Below are 22,729 nucleotides of genomic sequence, written 5' to 3'. Positions count from 1 at the left end.
CTTTGGCATTGCTCCTGACTACTCTGAACTTCGTGTTTTTGGGTCTGCTTGTTTTGTCCTTCTTCCACAACATGAACAAGATAAGCTTTCTGCTAAGAAGTTATGTATTCTCGTCATGTTATGATCTTATTGCTAAGAAGTTATGTATTCTCGTCATGTTATCTTTTAAGAAACTCAACCATTGTACACTCTTCCTAAGTATCGTTCTCATGACTCCTCATCTACTAACGAGCTCATTCACATTTGTCCTGATAAAAGTCCCCCTCACTCATTTGTCTCTACTCCTAATCCTGTTGATCCTAGTCATCATATTCTTGTATCACCCATTGAGCATATTGAAGTCTCACCTAATCCCTCACTAGAGTCGGTCCCCACAGAGAATGCTCAATGACAGACCTCACCTTGGTTCTCACTGAGAATGTTGAGTTCACTTCTGGTTTCTCTCGTCATTATCTAATGTGAACAAGAGAAAAGTCAGTTAAACTTCATGATTTTCATTGCTATTTTTTTGCCATCTCTGCACTTTATGAATCTACATCATTCAGAGAAGCCTCTTCCCACTCCCTATGGCAACAAGACATGTTAGATGAACTAGGTGCCTTGCACAAACAACACACATGGGACCTAGTTCCATTACCGCCTGGCAAAACCATTATTGGAAGCAAATGATTGTACAAAATCAAGACCAGATCTGATGGAACTATTGAAAGGTACAAAGCCAGATTAGTTGCCAAGGGTTACAATCAGGAATATGGTATTGATTATGAAGAAACTTTTGCTCTAGTTGCCCGAATGATTTTTGTTCGATTAGTGATTACCATAGCCTATGTTCGCAATTAGTCTCTTCATCAGATGGATGTTAAAAATGCTTTTCTCAATGATAATATTAAAAAAGAAGTCTACATGAAACCTCCTCCAGGTTATTCTCATCCACCGCATATAGTGTGTCATCTTCGTAGAGCACTTTACGATCTTAAACAAGCTCCATGAGCTTGGTTTGCAAAATTCAGCTACTATTCTCACTCTTGGCTTTTCCGTGAGCTCAAATGATTGTGCACTCTTCATTCGACATACTAGGGCATTATTTTATTATTTTTATATGTGGATGACATGATAATCATTGGTGATGATTATGAGGGTATTCAAACTCTTAAAACCTTTCTTCATCAACAATTCAAGATGAAAGATCTCGATCATCCCAGGTATTTCTTGGGGATTGAAGTTACTTCGACATCAGTTGGTTATGTTTTGTCTCAAGCAAAGTATGCTTGTGATCTCCTCTCCAAAGCTAGACTTTCTAATTGTAAGACTGTTGAGACTCCTCTAGAACTCAATGTCAAACTTCATCCCACTGATGGAGAAACTCTCTCAGATCCTGAACTTTATCACACATTGGTGGGAAACCTAGTCTATCTCACGGTCAATTAACTTGATATCACTTATGTTGTTCATGTGGTTAGTCAATTTATGGTTGCTCCTCGGTCTGTTCATTATGCTGTTGTGCTTCGTATTCTTTGATATATAAAGGGCACCTTATTTCTAGGAGTCCTTCTCTCGGCCTCTTCATCTTTTGAGCTTCGAGCATATTCTGATGCTGATTGGGCTGAGGATGTTATTGATCGTCGATCAACTACAGGTCCTTGTATCCTTTTGGGTGATTCTCTCTTCTCATGGCATAACAAAAATCAACTATTGTGTCACGCTCTAGTAGTGAAGTTGAGTATCTTGCATTTGCTAACACCATATCTAAGATTATTTGGCTACGAAGACTTCTTTGTGACATGGGTATCCCCTCGACTGATCCAACTCCACTTATTGTAACAATAAGAGTGCCATCCAAATAAGTCTCAATGAAGTCTTTCATGGAAGAACAAAGCATATTGAATTGATTGTCATTTTTTGTGTCATCATGTTTGGCAACGTACACTCCATCTGCCACACATCTCCTCTGAATATCAATTTGCTGATATTCTTACCAAAGCTCACACTTATGTGAGTCTTCAATTTATTATATCCAAACTTCAAATGATTTGTCATTCACCATCTTGAGTTTGAGGGGGGTGTTAGTGTATATGGTGTTAGATTATCAGTGCCAACATGCCGTCAAGTTTGACTATTTACGTTGTGTTTTATGATTATTACTTTTGTACATGCACTCAACTCTCTTATACATATACCCTATCATATATGAATGAAATTAAGCAGAGTTTCACAAGTTAACAAAGGGAACCCATGGATCAGGCCATATATTAACCAAAGAGCCATTGCCAACAATCCTTCTAATGCCCTTGAGGAGGATGTCTCTTCCAGCAATGACATTTCTCCAACCATAAGAGGTTTTTCTAGGAAAATGCCAGATAATGGGGGATAGAAATCGAGAAGAGGATTGAAGGAGGTAGAAGAAGAAACCAGAGGGGGAGGGGAGAAATCACACACAAGAAAGGGGAAGAAGAAGATGCAGCAGAAGAAGGGAGCGTCCAAGAAGGGGGCGGGGGGGGAGGGAGAAGCAACAACCACACAGGCTTCAAACACTCAATTCATTCACTCATCTCTTTTTTTTTTTGGTCAAAACCTTACATGATATATAGCTGAAATAAAGAGTCCTGTCAGAAAACTATTACATAGGAAAGAGATAAAATAAAATCAACTTTCTAAAAATAAGCAACTAAAATAGGAAGTAGCCTAAGAATAAACTAGAAACAAAAACAATGCTACTAAAGTAAGCTATTGATCTAAATTTGGATTCGGTTCATCTTGGTCTAGGTTCACAAACAGGTTCGGGTCGATCCATCGAAATTGTCCTACATCAACTCTCCCGATGTTGAGAAAAACTCGACCACGAGTTTTAAAAAGCGAGAGGATCAACATCACTCGATCAACATCCACGATCAATAGTTTGGATGGGGTGAACATACAGATGTAATCGCAAAGACAAGGACGACACTCCTCAAAGTACTTCAAGGGGATGACAAATTCTACGTGCCCAACCTTAATGTCATCGGATGTATTCATAGGACATGTAAGAATGAAGTATTATGAAAATAGCATGCTTTCATACTCTTGGCCCAAATAAATGTAAACAAATTCCAAGCTTGCTTTGACAGAAGCACTAGGTTGAAATGATGGAGATCCCTAAATCTAATCCTCCTTTACTCTTACTCTTGGTCGTTTAATCCCAGCTGACCCAACAAATTCTTTTTTCATCCTTGATTTGACTCCTACAGAATTGTCTTTGGATGCGTTTAGTTTCTTTAGTAATACACTTTCGGAGGAGGAAACAAGACATCAAATGTTTTGGAACAGCTGAAACAACAGATTTGATAAGAACCTCTCTCCCTGCATATGAGAGAATTGCTAGTCCATGATAATGGAGGGCCTCCCACATATGGGAGCTTGTGCTCTGTGAAGCAAGAGGCCATTGAATTTTATCACTTTGGGTTGTGATTTGAGAAATTTAGCAACTGTACAATGTTAGCTCACTGGTTATAAGGGGGATTTCCATTTTATTCATTTTGCTCGAAACAATAGAAATAGTTTAGGGGAGTCGTGGAATAAAAACTATGATTGGAAAGAGTTCGTAGCAGAATAATTATTTTGTTTCATTCTTGATTAAATCTTTTTTGTTGTTGCTAATCAAAAACATTTTTTCTTAAAAAAAGAGGGAAAAGGAATTTCTTTTCCTTCAAATAAGGGTTGGAGTTGGTGAACCTTTAATCCCATTAAAAAGTGAGAGTGAGAAGGAAACAACAGCCAGCATGCACAGGTGCTTTTGGGGGTGGTGGGGGCTTGGTTGCAAGAGAAAGAAATCATAGGGAAAAAAAAAACTGATAGATCATCTCTCACCCCATATAGCAGATATGTTCTTATATTTGAAGTAGTTTACAGACTGATATCTTCTGATCAATTGCAACAGAAACTAGATTTATAATCCTTCCATCCCTTGAGAAAATTGAATTGTAGATCTTCTCTTTTTAATACATATTTCATTTTTCTATTGGGGGGGTTGGGTTGGGGGAGGAGCTACTTATCCCACTTAATTTATACACACACATGCATGTATAGTTCTATGCTAAGTAAAATTATTATTTCTTTCTGACTAAGAACAGAGAAAAATTGCAAACAAAGAATAAAAACAGTCGGTGCAACTATATTTTGAAAGAGTAACAATACTGTTTTATTAGTTTATGATAAAGCACATTCATACTTAAACTGCACAAGAGAGAATCAGAATCATTTTAAGTAGTGAAGCACTGAAACTAGTTACACTTTCCACCAGGACCACCAAATCTGAAACTATTTCGCCAGTACCCTTGCTGGAAGCCATCATTCTTAAGGTCATAGCAATTCTTGTTGTCTTCATGCTCTTTGAGATGAGACTCAACAAGATCCATATCTTGGTAAGCTTTATTGACATATTTCACATTTCGAGCGTAACACGAATGGAGATGATCATCAAATGGGAAGTGACCACTTCCCATTGGAGGGCTTATCCCATCTGCTGAGGCCTGTGTCAATGCTCCCCATACAACAGAATCAGCACCTAAACTCAAATCTGGGAACAAGTTCTTTGGCCAATAACCCACATGTATATTGTCACTTGTTACTACCAACCACCAGTTTCCACTCACCTGATCCTGTCATGGAAAATAAATAGATATATAAATACACTGAAATAACACTAACAAAACAAAATTTCATGTTCTTGTGAAGGCTAATTCCAGTTCCTCTTCATGTTCTAATGCCAGCTCCTGCTATAAATAAGTACTTAAAATTATGGTAAAGAGTCTCTCAAGGGTTCCACTTATCTGCCTCGGTGTAGAGTGCACAATCAGGTATGAAGATGCAACTTTAGGTAGTGAATACATGGTGTAAATAATTCCATTTGGAGAATGCCTTGAAACAGGGGATTAATGGTTAAAATTTAGTTTTTACCTGATAGATACCGATATATATTTCATATATCGGTCCACCATAGACAGAAACAGGTTTTATTGCAGAAGAAGGAGTTAACATTCTGTCAGTTTGTACAAAACCATTGCAAATAGTATTATAACACCCTGTCTTCTGAGAACCATCACCCTGCCCATATAAAAACTTACAATAGTTAGTATGAAGGATTAGTTAATAAAAAACTTTAGAACCAAATAAAAAAACATTTGAAACTTACAGTCCAGTATGTAAATAATCGAGTTTGATTGTCATGATACAAGTCTGGATATACCTGCAAATGATGTTAACAAGAGGTCAACTCTTCTCAAGATGAATTGCTTTTGGTTACAGATTAGACAAGAATTTATTCAAGATTTTATTCAAAATATTTGTTCAGATTATTTCTTCTATATGCATTTAGATAATCTGTATTAGTTTAATGTTACCAAAAGGTAATCCTTAATTGGAAGCTATTGAAAGAATATTGGTTATATGGAAAATGTCTGTAGCCGTAAATAGGCTAAGGAAATAACAGTGAACTCTGTTTCTAATTCTATCAGCTAATATTGAACAATTAATTGTGAGAGGAGTACTGATCTATTAACAGACTAATGTAAAATGGATTTGCTTATGACTTCCTTTTGTGGACTTAATTCTAATGTATTTATCATAATATTAAGAGCACGTACCTCTGGGGAGGGTCATAATGTGCGTAGCCTTACCCCCGCTTCGCAGAGAGGCTGATCATAATATTGCAAATCACAAATGTTCGGAGTTACTGATCCTACATCAAGGATATTTCTCATGGAATAGGATATCCATTACCTAGGAACCATGGCTACCTTGTATTGCCTTTCAATGAATGGAAAAATACATGGAAATATATATATATATATATAGAAGAAAGCTGCCTATGACTACAAGGTAAATAGAACAGGATTCATAAACTAGATTCTTCTCCATAGCTATCTCAAGGGAGTGTGATCTCTACTCTATGCAGAGTAGCTAAATAATTGAATCACTCAAGAGGTGGTTTAGGTAAAGGTGCTGAAGGATATAAAGATATTACAAATAGTAACAAAAAAATGGATTGATTTACTTACCATCCATCCAGCTTGTATCATATTCAGTTTGTCATATGGACCATTTTGTACCCAAATTTGGGCAGTACTGAACTGGCTACCTCGTACAGGTGGATTGTATACATTAATTATTGCAGAAGCTCCATGTACTGGGGCTTTGTCATCTACTTTGAGGCTTACGCGCTGAACAAAAATCAACTCAAGCTATTATTAGTTTGAAGCATTTAAACAGAACAAAAGCAGAGCAGAGAGGTCACAACAGGTTTAACTTACCACAGATAATCCAAAACCAGACAATTTTTTTAAGAACACTTAAAATGAATATAACTGTCAGATAGTGAATCAAATATCACTCACATTTTGTGGTCTAGCTGGGGAAGTAGATTGTTGACTTATACTGGTTTCAAATTCTCTTGACAGAGATTTAGCCCTTATTAGATCTTCTTTTGAAGTCCTGCGAATAGGAACTGTTCCTGGTGGGCATTTGTTTCGCTTCAATTTAATGTGTGCTGATTTGATTGTTGATGATGAAGTTTCATTTGTCACTCTTCTTGGAAAGGAGCTTGGTCTCATCTTTAGAAGAAAAAAAAAAATATACAATTGCACAACAATGTGTTCAGAAAAAAATAATTCATATATGATGGTGGAACTAAAATTGAAAACTCATACCAGGAATACTTATATATCTAAGAGACAAAACAAGAAAAGAATTACAGTTACTGAATCTTAGAAGCTTTCTGCTATTTGATTTTGAGTTTAAAAATAATAGTTTCATTTTTACATATCATATAATTCATCTAATAAAAGTTGGCAAAAGAAAGAATTGAGTACCTGGATCTTATGATTTTTGAGCAAAGGATGATCCAAAGCAGGTTGCTTATGGATATCAACACAATCATGAATATCACCCTCCTCTGTCTGTGAGGACAAAAGAAAGCAATTAATTTGCAAAATTTGTATTCATCGATGAAATAGAAGCCAATTAAGCTAATAAATTTCTAAGATTTATGTAGTTCAATACTAATAGTATACATCTCTCCTTGTCTCTCTCTTCCACACACACACACACACAAAAGTCCAGATTGCAATGGAAAATAATAGACCCATGTGGATGGTCTCCACCTATCTCGGAATGACACTTCAGCCAGGCCAACTTGTTGCTCGATCAGCGCAGCCTTGGATTTGGCCCCATAACCGAGCCCAATATAGGCCCAAAATGATCCGACATTGTCAAATAGATGTGAAATTCTTTGGTTTGACCACTATCAAGTTTTGTAGATCAGCTCAACCGTATGACCTACCATGTATGGGGCCTTCCTTTTCCCTTAATTTTTCAAGGATCCACAATTTAAAATAATTTTCAAAATATCATACCAAGTGGAAAAGTCATGATGGACTAGAATTGACAAACTATATCCTTATGAGAAAGGAAAACCCACATCATCCACGAGGAAGAGTTTCTCACTTTTCTCCTCCACGGGTGAAGAAAAACTTATTCCTTATGAGAAAAGGAAACCCACATCACCAGTGGGGAAAAGATTCTCTCTTATTATCCATGGGTGAAGGAAAACTTATTCCTCATAAGAAAGGAAGAAACCCACCTAGTGAAAGTATAGGAAACAACTAATGATCAATCATACTATTACAAATCAAAATCTCTAACTTTAGAGTGACAATCTTCATCTAAAACATAAGAAACTTAAATTCTAAATTGTTGGATTTGAGGGAAGAATTACACCATACCACAAAGGACTTGACAGCAGGCTTATTGAGAATCTTAAGCTGTCTCTTAATCAATTCCAAATCTTCTTTTTCTTCTGATATACCAATTCCTCTTGCTTTTACTCCATGGCTGTTCAAAATAAAAAGAGATATAGATACTGACAACAGTATGATGATACCTTTCTTCAAAATCAAACCCCCTCTGGTGATGGAATCACCAATGACCACTCCGACTGCCATTATTGATCAATCAAACAAAACCTTATGGTTTTTTTTTTTTGTTTTTTGGGAATTGGAGAGCTTCAATAGAGGGGGGGGGGGGGGGGATAGGGGATGGGGATAGACCCCAAGGTGGTTTGGCTTTCTTCAATCACATGGTGCCTAGTTATACCCAAAGATGTGAAGATCGAGTTACTTTGTTTGGGATGATTTCTTCCCAAAATCCAAACTAGCTAATCTGAGACCAGATCTTCTACATAACTTCTGAGAGAGAGAGAGAGAGAGAGAGAATCTTTAGGAATGGGGTTTTCCATGTTTGCTTCTTAGAATTCTTCAATTTATGTTTTTCTTTTTTCTTTTTTTTTCTGGATTTCTCCACATCTATTCCATTATTTAGTATGTGTTAAAAATAGAGAAGATGGAATTCTGTGGAATCTCGCATACTCTTCAAATGGGTTGTGTTGGCTCTATGTAGTTTTCATCTAAATTTGAAAACCTTTCTATTACAAGTAGATAACTTTAGTCGGTTGTAGATTAGCTACAAGAGGTGGATAATATTTTGAACTAGTCAACAAAGATTTAAAATAGGGAATCTGTCTATCTAATTTCACCTTAAATTACTGATATCATCGCAATTCCAGCCCAAAAGAACTCTGTTCTTTCATTATGAACAAGAAGCTTGAGAATGAATGATACAGGTTCTCTCTCTCTCTCTCTCTCTCCAGGTCATTTCCCTCTACTGGCTTTTATAGAGTATCCCACAGTCCATGATCATGGACTGGGTCATCCTTACCAAGAATTTTATGATGTTTCAAGTATTCAATTAATTAGGAACTGAACAAGTTTATACACATATGGTAAAAATGGGAATGAGGGTTTACGGTGCACCATGCACGATCATGCACAAAACCTCTCTCCTATATTGATCCGATAAGTGCTAGCTATTGATTTCCAACCATGGGTAATTGTTAAAAAATTTCAAAGGGGACTGGAACTTCCCTCTAATCACCTCTCTCTTTCCATTAGACATTGTTTCATCCATTCTCAAAGTAAAGCTCTCATCTATTGTGAAAACTGATGAATTTTTTTGCCCCTGCTCCAAGACTGGACATTTTTCTACAAAAACGGCTGCCCATTGTGTTGCAAGGCTTTAGGCTGCTCAGTCTCCCACTTGCCCCCCCCCCCTCCCCCCTTTTCAATCATCCTTTTAAAACCTAATCTGGAAATTTAGGGTCAACCATAAATTCAAATATTTCCTATGGAAATGTTGGAGTCTGGTGATTGTTCACGTACGTGAGCGTACGTGACGACTCACAGTCGTTCAGAGGAAATATTCTCACAAATTGGATTCCATCTGAATGGCTGTGAGTCGTTCACGTACGCTCACGTCCTCGTCCTCGCTCACAAAATGTTGTCATAATGGCCATCTTACAAAAAGTTATCTTAACAACCTTTTTTTTGGTTGATTCCACATGTTTACTGTGTCAAGAAGCCCATGAATCCATTTGACATTTATTTTTGGAATGTCTTTTTTTTGACTAATTTGGTTTGCTAGCCCTCTTGGTTTGCAAATTACTTTTTAGGGGTGTGTCAACGGGTCAGGCTGGGCCAGGCTTACCCTAAACCCTAACCCAATCCAAGGAGCCTTAAACTAAACTCAAGCCCAGCCTGGCCCTTCCAGGTTCAAGTATACCCTCAACCCAGCCCGACCCAGCCCTTGATTGACCCTGAATATCTTGATCCACTGAGTTTTATAACTAAAAATGCCCAATCACAACCCAGACTATAAAAAATATAGGTAAAATTAAGCAAAGGCTGTACCAAGACTTGAACATGTGAACACTTGGTCATAATAACAAGGGAAAATTTCTTAGATCCACTAGATAAGAACGAAAATTACAAAATAAGTAGGCTTCAAATTAGTTTTACATCCCCTTCTTACCATTTCAAAAAGATTTACTTAATCCACAAAGTTGGTTAGTAGTCATGCCATGCAAAGAAAAAATAAAAACAAACTTTCAAAATTGCCCCAACCTCATTTATCAAAAATAAAAAACTGTTTTAAAAAGTTTGCAAAGTGTCTCTTCCACGTTTCACCCAATGATTTTTGTAAAGATATTCTAAAAAATAATAATATAATAATTGAAATTAAGCTTTCTTTCTTTCTTTTTCTTTTTTTTGGGTAAAAATTAAGTTTTCCTTTTAAGACTAAGTTTCCATCTACCCATAGAGGACAATTCACTTACCATCGTAGGGTTCACAAACCCCTCCTAGGGTTTTAATATATTCCAAAATATCCTTTTGATACCCTTTTTCGCTTGCAGTGAATTGGGATCACATTCACCGTCGTATGGAGACATTGACCACCACACGCCCTTTGGACTTGACGTTAGATTTTTATTTTTTATTTTTTTAATCTCGAATTTTGGTATTCCGTTTTCTTTGTTTTTAATTTCATTCCCTTTGGACTATGACGCTATAAAATATGTTTTCATCTTTTTTGGATAATACCGTGATAGGTATTACCACTTTAAATTTTAAAATCCCCCATCACCATAATTAAGGGTGTCAATCAGGAACCGAAACCGTATACCGAAATCGAAACCGCCCGCGTAAAATCGTACCAAACCGCTCCATTGCAAAAACGGTATGGTATGGTATGGTCAAACGGTATTGACCACGGTACGGTACGATAACGGTTTTTACAGTCATACTGTCGGTATGTACCGAAACTGTACCGTTTACCGAATTTGTACCGTAACCGTACCATTTTGAGATGTAAACATGCAAAAAAGAAACCGTACCATTTTCGTACCGTATGCATACCGTTTTCGTATCGTTTATATACCATTTTCATATACATACTGTTTTCATATACATACCGTTTATAAAATTCGAATTTATATCATTTTTTGTACCGTATATGTATCATTTTCGTACTGTACCAAAACCGTATCATTTACATACCCTACCGAAACCATACCGTAGCGGTACGATTGCGGTATTGAAAATAGGGTTCCTAAACGGTACGGTATGGTATCAGTATTGGGTACCTATTTTTGGTACCGTACCGGTTGACAAGCCTAACCATAATACCGTAATAGGTATTACTACTTCCCATAATCTTCTCGTCCCACTTTATCACAATCTTTTCCTATTTTTGTGAACTTTACGGTTGTTTTCTTCAATGTGGTTTAAACAATTTTTCACTTTTCAATAAATGAAGTTAGGGCAATTTTGGAAGTTTGCTTTTGTTTTGGATGAGTACTAACTAACTTTAGGGATTAAGTAAATCTTTTCAAAATGAAAAGTAGTGGATGTAAAATAAATTTAAAACCTACTTATCTTGTAATTTTAGTTTTTATCTATTAGATCTAAGAAATTATCCCTAATAAGAACCTTAACCATTGCAGCAAGGGATCAATTAATATATTATATAATACAGGGTCGGGCAGGCCCTGCCAGGGTCAAGGCCCCAACCCAGGCCCGGCCCAGCCCTGTCCGGGCTCAGGGCGGGTTAAGGCTAGCCAGGTTTTTTTTTTTACATCCCTATCACTTCTATTTCATCATTTTTTTTCAAATGTTTTTACCTCTCTTCTTCTGGTTTTTTTTTTTTTTTTTTTTTTTTTTTGCTAATGAGAAAATCCTTAAATCTGCTCGAATTTACGGTTCAGGCCCAAGGAAAAACCCCGGTTACACGAAACCTCCCCCGATCCCATGCAACGCTTCACTCATGGGGACTTGAACCTGGGACCCCGCGAAAAATGATGTAAAATATGTTTTTAAAGTTGCCTCTTTTGTTTTGTATTTTATTAGGATAGAAAGGAATCGGGTTTTCAATGAATAGGATATACACCAAACCCACAACAGGTTCTTTACCATATTTACCAACGGATAGCAATCCTTGACCACAGATTACCTCCTACACCCCATGAGGAAACCCAACCTGATCCTATAGATCCCATCCCCAGCTGTTCTGGACCTTCCTGCTGTGCCTTTCTTAATTCAGATTTTCCTAATAATCATTCCATTCCATACTTGTCACTGATGGGACCTGTCATCCCATTTTTATAGATGGTGGTTGGGCTTCTATACTAATATTATATAAAGATTTATTTGCCTATTCTTTTGATTATAAAAATCTAAATTATATAGATAATGCGGAAGGAAAGACAATCGAACAAGAACTACGGACAGCAAGAGAACAAGGCATCAAACACCTAGCCATCTGGACGGATTTAACGAACCTTACCCAATGGTTGAAGATCGAAGGAGAACTTTTGTCTATGGCTTTGGATGCTTTTTATCATCTTCTATACAAAATCACTAATCTTTTTGAGTATTTTGACTCTCTGGTTGTTTATAAGAAAAGTAGGAATGGTATTTGCCAGCTCAAGATTTGGCCAGAACATCTAAGTTAGTTTTCAGGGGACTAGTAACTTTTCTGATCTATGGTGATCTTTTGTAATTAATTTCTTTTGGGGAAGGTATTCCCATACGAGAGATTCTCCCATTAAGTCCATCAAATAAGGTGGGCGGGGATTTTTTCAGATTGAAATTTATGTCAATCTGATGGCATTTAATGCAGGTCGTGCATGAAAAATTTTGCCATTTTTTTTATCTATTAAAAACAAAAAAAAAAAAAAAAAAAAACCATGACAACATAAAATACACATATCTGCTATATGGGGTGAGAGATGATCTATTAGTTCTTTTCTGTGATTTCTTTCTTTTGCAACAAACCCAAAAGCACCCATGCATCTGGGCTACGACTTCTTAACGATCCTTCGGAATCAGCCGTCTTATGCAAGAGACGGAATACAAGACATCGTACCTCCAACAAAATGGATGCACGGATCCTTCCAAACCTTAAATTCTTAAAATATTTGAAATTTAAAACCTGAACCCACAAATTGGATGGGATAATAATCTCCAGGATAAGTAAAGGGGCAAAGCCTTGTTGTGCATTCTTGTGGTACAAAAACCTAACCTACCTAAAGATTCTGGTCTACACACAGACTTCCAACAAATCAAAAACCATTTTGGAGAATTATCAATAGAACCTTTCCAAAAATTAGCATTAATAGAATCCAACTTTTGACAGATTGAATTAGGAAATCGGAAATCAAAACAAGGCATCTAATATATTTGGATAGAGTTTAGAACAGATTAAATCAAAGCAATCCTGCCAACTTGGGACAAAATATGTAATTTCTATCGACTTAATTTAGGCTGTGTTTGGTATGCAAAATCGACCAAGAACGCATCCAAGAATGCATAACAAACACAGCCTTGGTTTGAACTCTATTTACAACAAAATTCCAAGCATCAGATTGACCAGGAGGAAAATAAATAGGACTACTAAATCCAGTATCAATGTTAAAGACCCCAAACATCTTATGCTTTTATTTGAATTATTTATTGTAACCTTGTTCTTGTTTGAAATTTCGATCCACATTTCATTTTTATAATGCTGAGTTCCCTCTCCCCCACCCCCTGCCCCCACAATTATATTGGATCATTAAGGAATCAAATATCCCTACGTAGGGGGGTGTCTACATGCAGCTGTGATTAATCATGTCGTGTGTGTTTCTGGGTTCGTTCTTGAATTTTATTTGAAACCGGAGGGGGAGACGAAGACATTGTTCCATTGCAAATTATAAGTAAAAAATAGCACAAGAAGTGCCCAATTATAACAATACAAAAGAATTTGATAAAAGAAAACACTCATTCAGCCTTCAGTCCATCGCATGTTCTGCCAGATCATTTCCACCCAACAGAGCACTCCCGGAGAAACTCCTACTATACAATTTGCTATATTTGTTAGTCATCCACCTATTTACATCAAAAACAGTCGTGACAGTATGCCTCAGCAGATCCAAAACCTTTGCCAAAGCATGCCGTCCTCTCTGAAATAAGTCACTTCAGCTCACAACGCATTTCCACACATTTCTCGTGCTTGACTAGTATCAGGAACACATCAGCAACTGTTGGGTGTTCTTCATCCTTGTCATCCTGATGTGTCATTCCATCACCACAAAAGCCCCAGTGTCTTGCTTCTTGCTCCCTTTTTTGAAAACACATCTCTTCACAAGGACAAACCACAGCCTCGGTTCGGGATAAGGAACAAGTAATTGCCCCAACTGGACAAAAGGTGCAATTCAACCATGCATCATCATCTATGCAAATATCACCCCTGACTTAATGAACCTCTCAAGCTCTCATCTGGTAGGGTCCATGAGGAAATGTGCCCACCTGAATCCCCACTCAACAACTGCTTCTTATCACTTGTAAGATGTAGGGCAGTAACCGGATACTTGTGGTACTTAAGTACCCTGCAGAGGACCAACCTGTATTCTGGCACTTTACCATTCAGCCCTAGCCCTCCCATTCCGTGGGTAGTCGACTTGCTCTGGGCACTCGTCTCATCAGAGCAATGCACCATATGCCAAACCTTGACAGCCCCACTCTGATGTCCTGTAATGTACCAGTTTGTGTCTCGCCAGTCTGAAAATGCAGCGCTCGTCACACAGAGAATGAAATCAGATGGAAGCTGGGAGGTATTGACCACTGCAAGGCAGTCACAGTTGATGCTCCATACAGCAAGCAAAACTCCGGCTGCTGTCACAATCTCTCCTGACAGGTCATTAACATATATTGCTGAAACTGGTGCAGGGAACTCAGGAAGCTGCTTCACAAAGATCAAGGTGCTGAGGTCCCACAAAATGATACTGCAATCATCTGACCCACTCAGTATCAGCATGTAAGGCTGGCTCACATAAAGGCATGTGATCTTTGCTGTATGAGCACAGAGTGATCGCTCCAAATTTAACCGTCGAAGACTACGGGGTCCATCCTCACTGATTCTCCAAATTGAAACCAAACCATCATCAGCCCCAGTAACAAGAATCCGGCCATCATGACTGACACCTGCACACTGAATCTGATGACCCCCATGAAGACTCTCATGTGTAGAGAGGAGTCTATCTTGATCATAGCTCATAAACCTCAAGCTACAATCTGGGAAACCCCATGCAACGTATTCGGAATATGTTCTGGGCTTAAGCAAGTGATTTGTCCCAGCAAGAAGGATCTTCTCATTGAAAGTGACTATCTGAGTAATTGGAGATGAACTTTTACGGATTTCATGCGAAACAAGATGGTTACAGTACCGAAGTGGATGAGGGGGAACCTTCCTATCGACCCGTCTCTTCACATGAGGTTTGAGAAATAATTGTTTGGGTGTCTGCCCAAAGTGGTTGATCTGCGCCAGTATAGAGGCCTTCATAGCAGGATCTGTAACAGAGTCTATGTCCACACTCCCTTCGTATGTGTAATAATAGAAGACATTCACAGCTTCTTCAGCTCCCTGTGAAATATTTAGGGGTTAGAAATGTAAACTGAAAGGGGAAAAAAAAGGAAAGTAATAACATTATTAGCTACTACAAGATGACCAGACAAAAATGGAAGATGCCAAACACTAAATTAGATGCAGAGGATAAGACCAAGGAGAGAGAGAGAGAGAGAGGGGTAATAACAATGGGCAGAATCCAATGCATGCAGAAAAACATTGTAGCAAATGTGGGGTAAATATCTAACAAGTTGATAGGCTTTATATCAACCGCCTAGGTCTGGAACTTAACCATCCCCAATTACCCAATTGATCATGTAATATTGAGGGTCAAAAAGACAGCAAATAGTTCAGATGAAACATTAGCACAACTGATGGTTAGGGTCAAGCCTAATTCTGAAACAATAACTACACTGGACCCGTAGAAAAGCAGGCCACAACTTTACTTGTGCACTATCCAACTTGGTCTAGAGTTGGTACTTGGTACATGTTGAGTTAGCTAAGAAATTAAAGTACACAAAAGAAGTGTTTCCACAGAATTTATCATATAAATGAATAAGTAAAATTTTTAATCAGATGATGACCCCAAAAGATAAGAATGCCCATACAAACCTTTCCTCTCTGCTTGTATCCAAAGATGAGGTCTATCCAGTGGTGCAGATTTTCTGAAACATAATCTGATTCCAATACTTCACGGTGCTTTCTGATGAATTCCCTGGCACTGCCTTTGGCCCATGGGGGCAACACAACATCACCAACCTAAAATAAAACCAAGTGAGATTTTCAGTTAAATAAGACACAAACTAAGTTCAGCAAGTAACAGTGGCTGAAACTTGAAATAGTGAAGAAATATGAATGGAGAGTAAACAGCAATTGGTTATTGTCACAGGTCAGGCTACCTTCTCTCCTGATTGTTTCTCTCCCAATTCATGATTAAACCGGTTTTCAAGGAACTCTGGCATATAGAAGAATTCTGGAATCAGTTCTTTCACATCCGATGTGTTACCATTCCCAGCTGCACTTGACCATGTGTCTCTTAGATTATTGAAAAGGCGATCTGCATGGTCAAACTGACCACCCTGTAGCTTCTGATTCTCCATACTAAAAGGTGGTAGCCGTACAAGATAGAAGAGAACAATTCCAGCGCTAGAGTAATGTGAACCATAATGAAACTTGGGGATATCTGGGTCATCCCAGCTCTCATATCTGAGATCAAAAAGGAAATGACCAAAAGGAGATCAAATAGTTGCATAGATCTTATCTAGAATGAAAGCATAGAGAGCATGCACCTTGCCTACAAAAATGAAAAGAGAAAAGAAAATAATGCTAAATGTAAAGAACCCAAGGAACAGTGCATGATATGTGACAAGGTTTGGGGGACGATGGAAAAACCTTTTCTTAAATTCATTCTCTCGCTCATCTGTTTGGCATCCCATTGGTTTGTCAAGTTTACGATATGTAGTAGGATCAGACAAGTCAAGGATCTCACTCTCATAGTCTGCCAGAACCCATGGGAACACTGGATACTGGGTGAGGTCACTATATCCACGTCCTGCCAGTGTGTTGAGGTGCATGAGGTATTGGAAATTGCTAATTTCTCCGTTTTGCCACCTCTTTGAGAAAGATTTGGCCATAATATTGAAAAGACGGCTTCCCTCATTCCCTTCCTGTTTTGACAATCCAGAAATAGTTGTGTCCAACCTGTTTACGAAAATGCACATTATGGATTTAATATAATATAAAGTTCCATTCTGAAGCATTGGAAGATACAAATGAAAGCCAACATTTAGTGACATAAACAACCGTGATAAGAACCACAGCTGAAAACATGTCTCAGGACATAAATAGCGGCAATTATCAGCTAAATGGTGATAAAACACAGATGAGAAATTCTACCTAGGTAGTTATACCCTTTTTTCTTTTTTTGATTATATACACTCAAAAGTTTCAGCCACCATTTTCCCTGGTTGTCGATATCGCTTGGTTGGGCTGATTCGCTGGGTTGTTCACAGAAACAGTCAACCACTGGCCTAAGCATTCATAGCTCACAAACTATTTGACTGGTGAACAGATCATCTGGTATGATCAATCAAACCGTTTGATTGGGGGTCATCTAGTCCATAATCAAAATAAAAGCATTTTTTTAAGCATACAGAGAAAAACTTAGTTTGACATCAAGACCTAAAACTTAGCTCGGTGTAGCATTAACCATGGCAGTACAAATATGTTTTGAAAATAGGGAGACATATGGCTATATTTGTTGGAATATGCATCCATCAAAGGATCAAACCCAAATTTATTTTGAATAAATATTTTATTTTAATTTGCATGAATTTATTTAACAGGCTTATAAGTTAGTTCCATGGGTTTTCAACCAAAATCATTCTTGACTAGGGATAAGACCGGACATCCTATTTATATGGTCGTTACATTGTATTTCACTAGAAAAGATGATTTCAGGACATAAATGTAATTACACATTGAGTATTTGTAGAGAAAAGAATCTGGTACAAATCTCACATGTGCCTATAGTATAAAGACGAGAAGCGTACCCGTCACCAGTTTACCCTTTGACCTGAGAGATCCTTATCATTACAGTGTTACGTCACAGGCCTTGGTACACCAAAAGGTTGATGTCTCCCCGACTACATATTGGTGTGTTGGATTCGTGATGATGCGTCATGAACGAAAGAGATGCTCAACATGGAATCCACTACCCTTGATTGAGGAATATCAAGTAAAGAGAATGTTTGAGATCAAAGGGTCCTATGTGCAAATTAAAGGAGTTTAATTATGCACAACAATTATCGGGAAATAATAATAGGTTACTTATTCTTTAATTATGGCATATTTTATTAGATTAAATCATCAACCATAATCAGAAGAGATATGTAATCCCTTTTAAATTCTACGTCTTTCCACTTTAGAAGCAAGACAAAATATGCAAATCCTAGGAATCACCAAAGTAGCAGATATAGTTTCGAAACTGTATATTGTGCAATACTGGAGCCCTAATGGGGCTCCACTATTTAAGGCAAGAGAAGGAGAGAGGCTGGACCAAATTTTCCAGCTTCCTTCCTCCTCCTGTCCGATTGCTCTCTCTCCCCTCTCTCTCCTTCTTTGAATGTTGGGTGTGCTAGGGCTTTGGGATTAGGAATCCCATATTGGTGATAGTTGTGATCGTTTGTTTGGGCCGAATTGAAAATTCAACATGTTGATTGCTTCAATCCCTATCGGTGCGCAAGCGAGGAAGAACTACTATCTGGAGGAGGAACTTCGTTTGCGGTTCCAAGGTAACCTAACGTTTCCTGTTTCAATTCGTTATTGACTTCTCAAATTTGAATGCAAAGATTCTATACCCGATCTGAATCCGTTGCACAATCGGGTCCAATTCCCAACAATATTTGCTTTCCAGTTTTCACTTGGAACACTCCATTGCACCTTTACCATAAACAGTTGTGCCCTATCACCAAATTCCAGAATAACTTTGACCAAAATATTCAATCTGGATCATTTGTGTTAGAGTGTATGTACTAGGGGTACTTTAGTACATGTCTATGTCATGTCTTAGAGTTGTATTTTGTAACTTTTATTATGTTTCTCTTTTACCTCCCTAGGGAGGTCCTTGTAATTTCCTAATTATGGCTTAATGAAGTAAATGGATGTTAGGAGAAGAATCTTCTAACTTTCCACGATTCTCTCCAACTGTCTTCTTCTTCCTCTCTTCTTCCTTCTTCCTCTTCTCCTTGATGCTGTAAACTCTTCATTCATTACTAGAATCAATCAACCATAAATATTAACTTGGTATCAGAGCATCAAGGTCCTCTGGTTTGAGAGTCGGCTAGGGTCTACCTTGTTTCTTCTACCTCTCTTTGGAACCCTTCTTCTCTTTAGGGTTCCATTAGGGGCTGTACCATGTGAAGCAATACATCCCTTTGGAGTTCCATTCTTTGATTCAATATAGAATGGAGGGACTACAGATGTTGATGAAGCAGAGTTGAAGCTCCAGCAGCTGCACCATTTTACAGCCAGCCTCTGCAACTTTTTTTCGTTTCTCCCTCATCTCTCAACCTTTTGGGATGAGGTGTGGTGCATTTGGATCGCCCAGGGGTGTCCTTTCAACCCCTCCAACAGTCGGTTGAAGAGAGAAGCAGCTCGAGGAGTGCTGCTCCAAATATTGCTGCCCAGTTTTTTCCGCCAGTGGGTTTCTTCTCTCTGTTCGATTCTGCCTGTTGGCAGCTTGATTTGCTTTGGGGCTGGGACTTTTTGAGTGCCTTGAGGTCCTCTTTAAGGCTCATAAGGTATTGATTGCTACATGAAGCAGGTTTGAGAGCTCTACTCTGTCATCCACGATACTGCCAGCAGGGTATTTTCTCTTTTTTTTCTGTTGAAGACCTTGTTGAGGATGTGCTGTCTTGTGTGGTTCTGAATTGTTGTGAGTGGCAGATTTGAGTAGTGTTATGGCCTTGGATGATAGGTGCTGCTGTTGTTTGGTTTGTGGAAACATTTAGTTTGTGTTTCTTTTTTTTTTCATCAAGTGTATGCTCTTGGCTTGCCTGTTGCTTGCTGTTCTCCTTGCTGTGGTTGGGTTGAGGTGTCTCCCCATTTATACAAGGCTCTATTTTGCATTCCCCTGAGTTGTTTGGCAGTATGTCTACGGTGTCTGGGGCTGATTCTGAGGTCAGTGGACCAATTCCGGCCAGTGGTGCTCCAATTATGGCCTCCTTTGACAATCCCAACACCCAAATATCCGTTGTGAAATTGGACCATACCAACTACTTGGATTGGTCCCATTCTTTGAAGTTGTCCCTCCGCAGTAGGGGGAAATTGGGATACATTACTGGATCTATCAAGGCTCCTGCTACCACTGATACAGGCTATGTCCAGTGGGAGATTGAGAATTCCACTGTTATGACTTGGCTGATATTCTCCATGAAACCTGAGATAGGTAGGAGGTTTATGAGCAAGGAGACTACGAAGGATATCTAAGACAGTGCCTCCAAGATTTATGATAGAGTTGGTGATGCAACTAAAGTGTATCAAATCCTTTAAAAAATCATTCATATGAAACAAGGCGATAGGAGCATATCTGACTACTACAACACTGTTATCAGTTTGTGGGAGGAGTATGATCACTATAACAATATCCACCTGTCCAATTCTGAGGTGAGGCAATGGTCTACAGGAACCGTGAAAAGGAAAGAGTCCTTATTTTGCTGGGTGGTCTTAACCCAGAATATGAGCCTCTTCGCTTGCAAATCCTAGGGAGATCTCCCTTTCCATCTCTGGATGACGTGTGTAGCTACTTACAGAGTGAGGAAACCAGGAGAACAACTATGGATGTTACACCATCAACAGAGAGATCTGCTCTTGTTTCTAGTTCCCACAGAGACTGGAAAAGTGGGGGAAGAGGCCAAGGGCCAACTCGTGGAGATCACTGTGAGAGGTTCAAATGTGATCACTGTGGCAAGCTTGGACACACCAAGGGCAGGTGTTGGGATCTTCATGGGCAGCCCCCTAGTATGCGTGGTGGTTCCTCTAGTGCCCGTGGAGGCAAGCGTGGAGGGGCTCGGGCTCACTCTGTGACATCCGAGTCTGAGACATCTGGACTCCAGTCTACTCCTGATTCTCTGTCACAGGATGACATTGCCGCCCTCCGCCGGCTCATGTCTCACCTTGGAGGGTCAGCTACTGGTTCTACTTCAGGAGGGTCAGCTACTTCTGCTTCAGCTCTGCAGGTCTCGTCTACTCCTTTTACTGCACCCACCTGGATTATTGACTCTGGCGCCTCTGACCACATGACTGGTATGTCCCAGTACTATGATTCCTACTCCATTTGCTCTGGCTGGGACAAGGTAAAGGTTGCTGATGGTTCCCTTTCTTCTGTCTCTGGTAAGGGTAATGTGCAAGTTACTCCTTCTATTTCCCTTGAGTCTGTCCTTCATGTTCCTGAATTTGCTACTAACCTATTATCAGTGAGTCACCTAACCAAATCCTTACATTGTTATGTTACTTTCTTTCCTTCCTATTGTGTCTTTCAGGATTTGGAGACAAAGAGGGTTATTGGCAGTGGGACTGAGAAAGGAGGACTCTATCTTCTTGAACCACGGTTACCTGCTCAATCTACTGCTGCAGCTTATGTTTGTGGTCGGAGTGACTGTAGTACTTTGGAGTCTGTACTGCTTTGGCATCAGCGTTTGGGTCATCCCTCTTTTGTTGTTATGAGGAGACAGTTACCCCATTTGTTTACTTCTTTTCCTTCATCTTATGTTTTTCAGTGTGAATCTTGTATTTTTGCTAAACACTGTCGCACATCTTATCCTTATCGTGGTAATAGATCTACTGCACCTTTTTCCCTTGTTCATACTGATGTTTTGGGGCCTTCCCCTACTACTTCTTTATCTGAATTTCGTTACTTTGTTTCATTTGTGGATGACTATTCTCGGTCTACTTGGACTGTTTTGTTGAAACAAAAGAGTGATGTTTGTGATGCTTTCAAGGATTTTTATCACCTTATTAGTACTCAGTTTGGTACCCGCATTCAAATTGTTCAGTCTGATAAGGGGGGTGAGTACATGTATGGGGGACTCCAACAGTTCTTTACTAATAATGGCATCCTCCATCAACTAACTTGTGTTGACACCCCACAACAAAATGGGGTGGCTGAACGCAAAAATCGCCATTTGCTAGAGATCACCAGGGGTCTTCTCTTTGGTATGCATGTGCCTAAGACCTTTTGGTCAGATGTACTTCTTACCGCTGCATTTCTTATTAACCGGATGCCAACTCCACTTCTTGGCTCCAAATCTCCACTGGCTCTTCTTTCTCCTGAATCCTCAGTTTTTTCCTTGCCTCCGAGAGTCTTTGGTTGTGTTTGTTATGTTCATGTCAATAAATCAGCCCGTACCAAGCTCGATCCCAAAGCTCTCAAGTGCATCTTCTTGGGCTACTCTGATTCCACCAAAGGGTATAAGAGCTACCATCCTCCTTCCCGAAGGCGACTTGTCTCCAAAGATGTCACCTTCTTTGAGTCTATCCCTTATTTTTCTTCCCCTCAACATTCTGTTCAGGGGGAGAGTACTAGCAGTGAACAAAATACTGATGTCATTCCCTTTCTATCTCCCTTGCCTACCTCCACTTCCCCATTCCTATTTGATATTGGTAAGTACAAAGAAGTGGATGTTGTTGTTTATATTGATGCTAGTAGTGGTAGTGATGCTAGCAGAAAAAAAGAATACAAGGGAATAAGATTTAAAGAAGATGGTGTATTCACAAGAGGTGAATGCTTGTTGAAGGAAAAAGGGAAGCAACCATGGTATAAGCAACCCTGCAGAAACCCTTCTTTGGATCCACATCCTCAGTCTCATCCTCCTCAGTCAAGTAATTCCTCTCCTTCTGAATTAGATCTTTCCATTGCTATGAGAAA

The 22,729-nt window shown here is 38.9% G+C and overlaps 2 protein-coding genes across 2 annotated transcripts in view; both read right to left on the bottom strand.

Annotated features, from left to right (window-relative positions):
• Positions 1–4,256: 4,256 nt before the first annotated feature.
• Positions 4,257–14,036, bottom strand: LOC122645052. The gene is made up of 8 exons (XM_043838403.1): positions 13,876–14,036; positions 7,755–7,863; positions 6,843–6,929; positions 6,369–6,584; positions 6,033–6,215; positions 5,168–5,221; positions 4,933–5,079; positions 4,257–4,634 (listed from the first exon to the last, which is right to left on the bottom strand). Exons 1-8 carry the CDS (start codon positions 14,034–14,036, stop codon positions 4,257–4,259), a joined length of 1,335 nt encoding a protein of 444 aa, XP_043694338.1.
• The window catches only part of LOC122646706 (protein SPIRRIG-like), a 92,125-nt gene continuing 83,013 nt past the window's right edge, over positions 13,618–22,729 (bottom strand). Inside the window, exons 16-19 of the mRNA XM_043840307.1 lie at positions 16,696–17,004; positions 16,203–16,509; positions 15,916–16,062; positions 13,618–15,321 (exon numbers count right to left, since the gene is read on the bottom strand). Of these exons, the coding sequence (XP_043696242.1) occupies positions 14,143–15,321; positions 15,916–16,062; positions 16,203–16,509; positions 16,696–17,004 (1,942 nt within the window). The 3' untranslated portion in view covers positions 13,618–14,142. The remainder of the gene's footprint in view (positions 15,322–15,915; positions 16,063–16,202; positions 16,510–16,695; positions 17,005–22,729) is intronic.

The sequence above is a fragment of the Telopea speciosissima genome, chromosome 11, assembly GCF_018873765.1.
Source record: "Telopea speciosissima isolate NSW1024214 ecotype Mountain lineage chromosome 11, Tspe_v1, whole genome shotgun sequence".
Taxonomy (NCBI): domain Eukaryota; kingdom Viridiplantae; phylum Streptophyta; class Magnoliopsida; order Proteales; family Proteaceae; genus Telopea; species Telopea speciosissima.
This window is presented reverse-complemented; position numbering and strand designations above follow the sequence as displayed.

Coding starts and splice junctions, on each gene's coding strand:
- LOC122645052 (XM_043838403.1), bottom strand. CDS start 14,036: ATGTGTTTTCAAAAAAGGGAGCAAGAAGCAAGACACTGGGGCTTTTGT. Junction 7,864..13,875: donor GAAATGCGTTGTGAGCTGAA/GTGACTTATTTC, acceptor TATTTTGAACAG/CCATGGAGTAAAAGCAAGAG. Junction 4,635..4,932: donor TATATATCGGTATCTATCAG/GTAAAAACTAAA, acceptor TTTCCATGACAG/GATCAGGTGAGTGGAAACTG.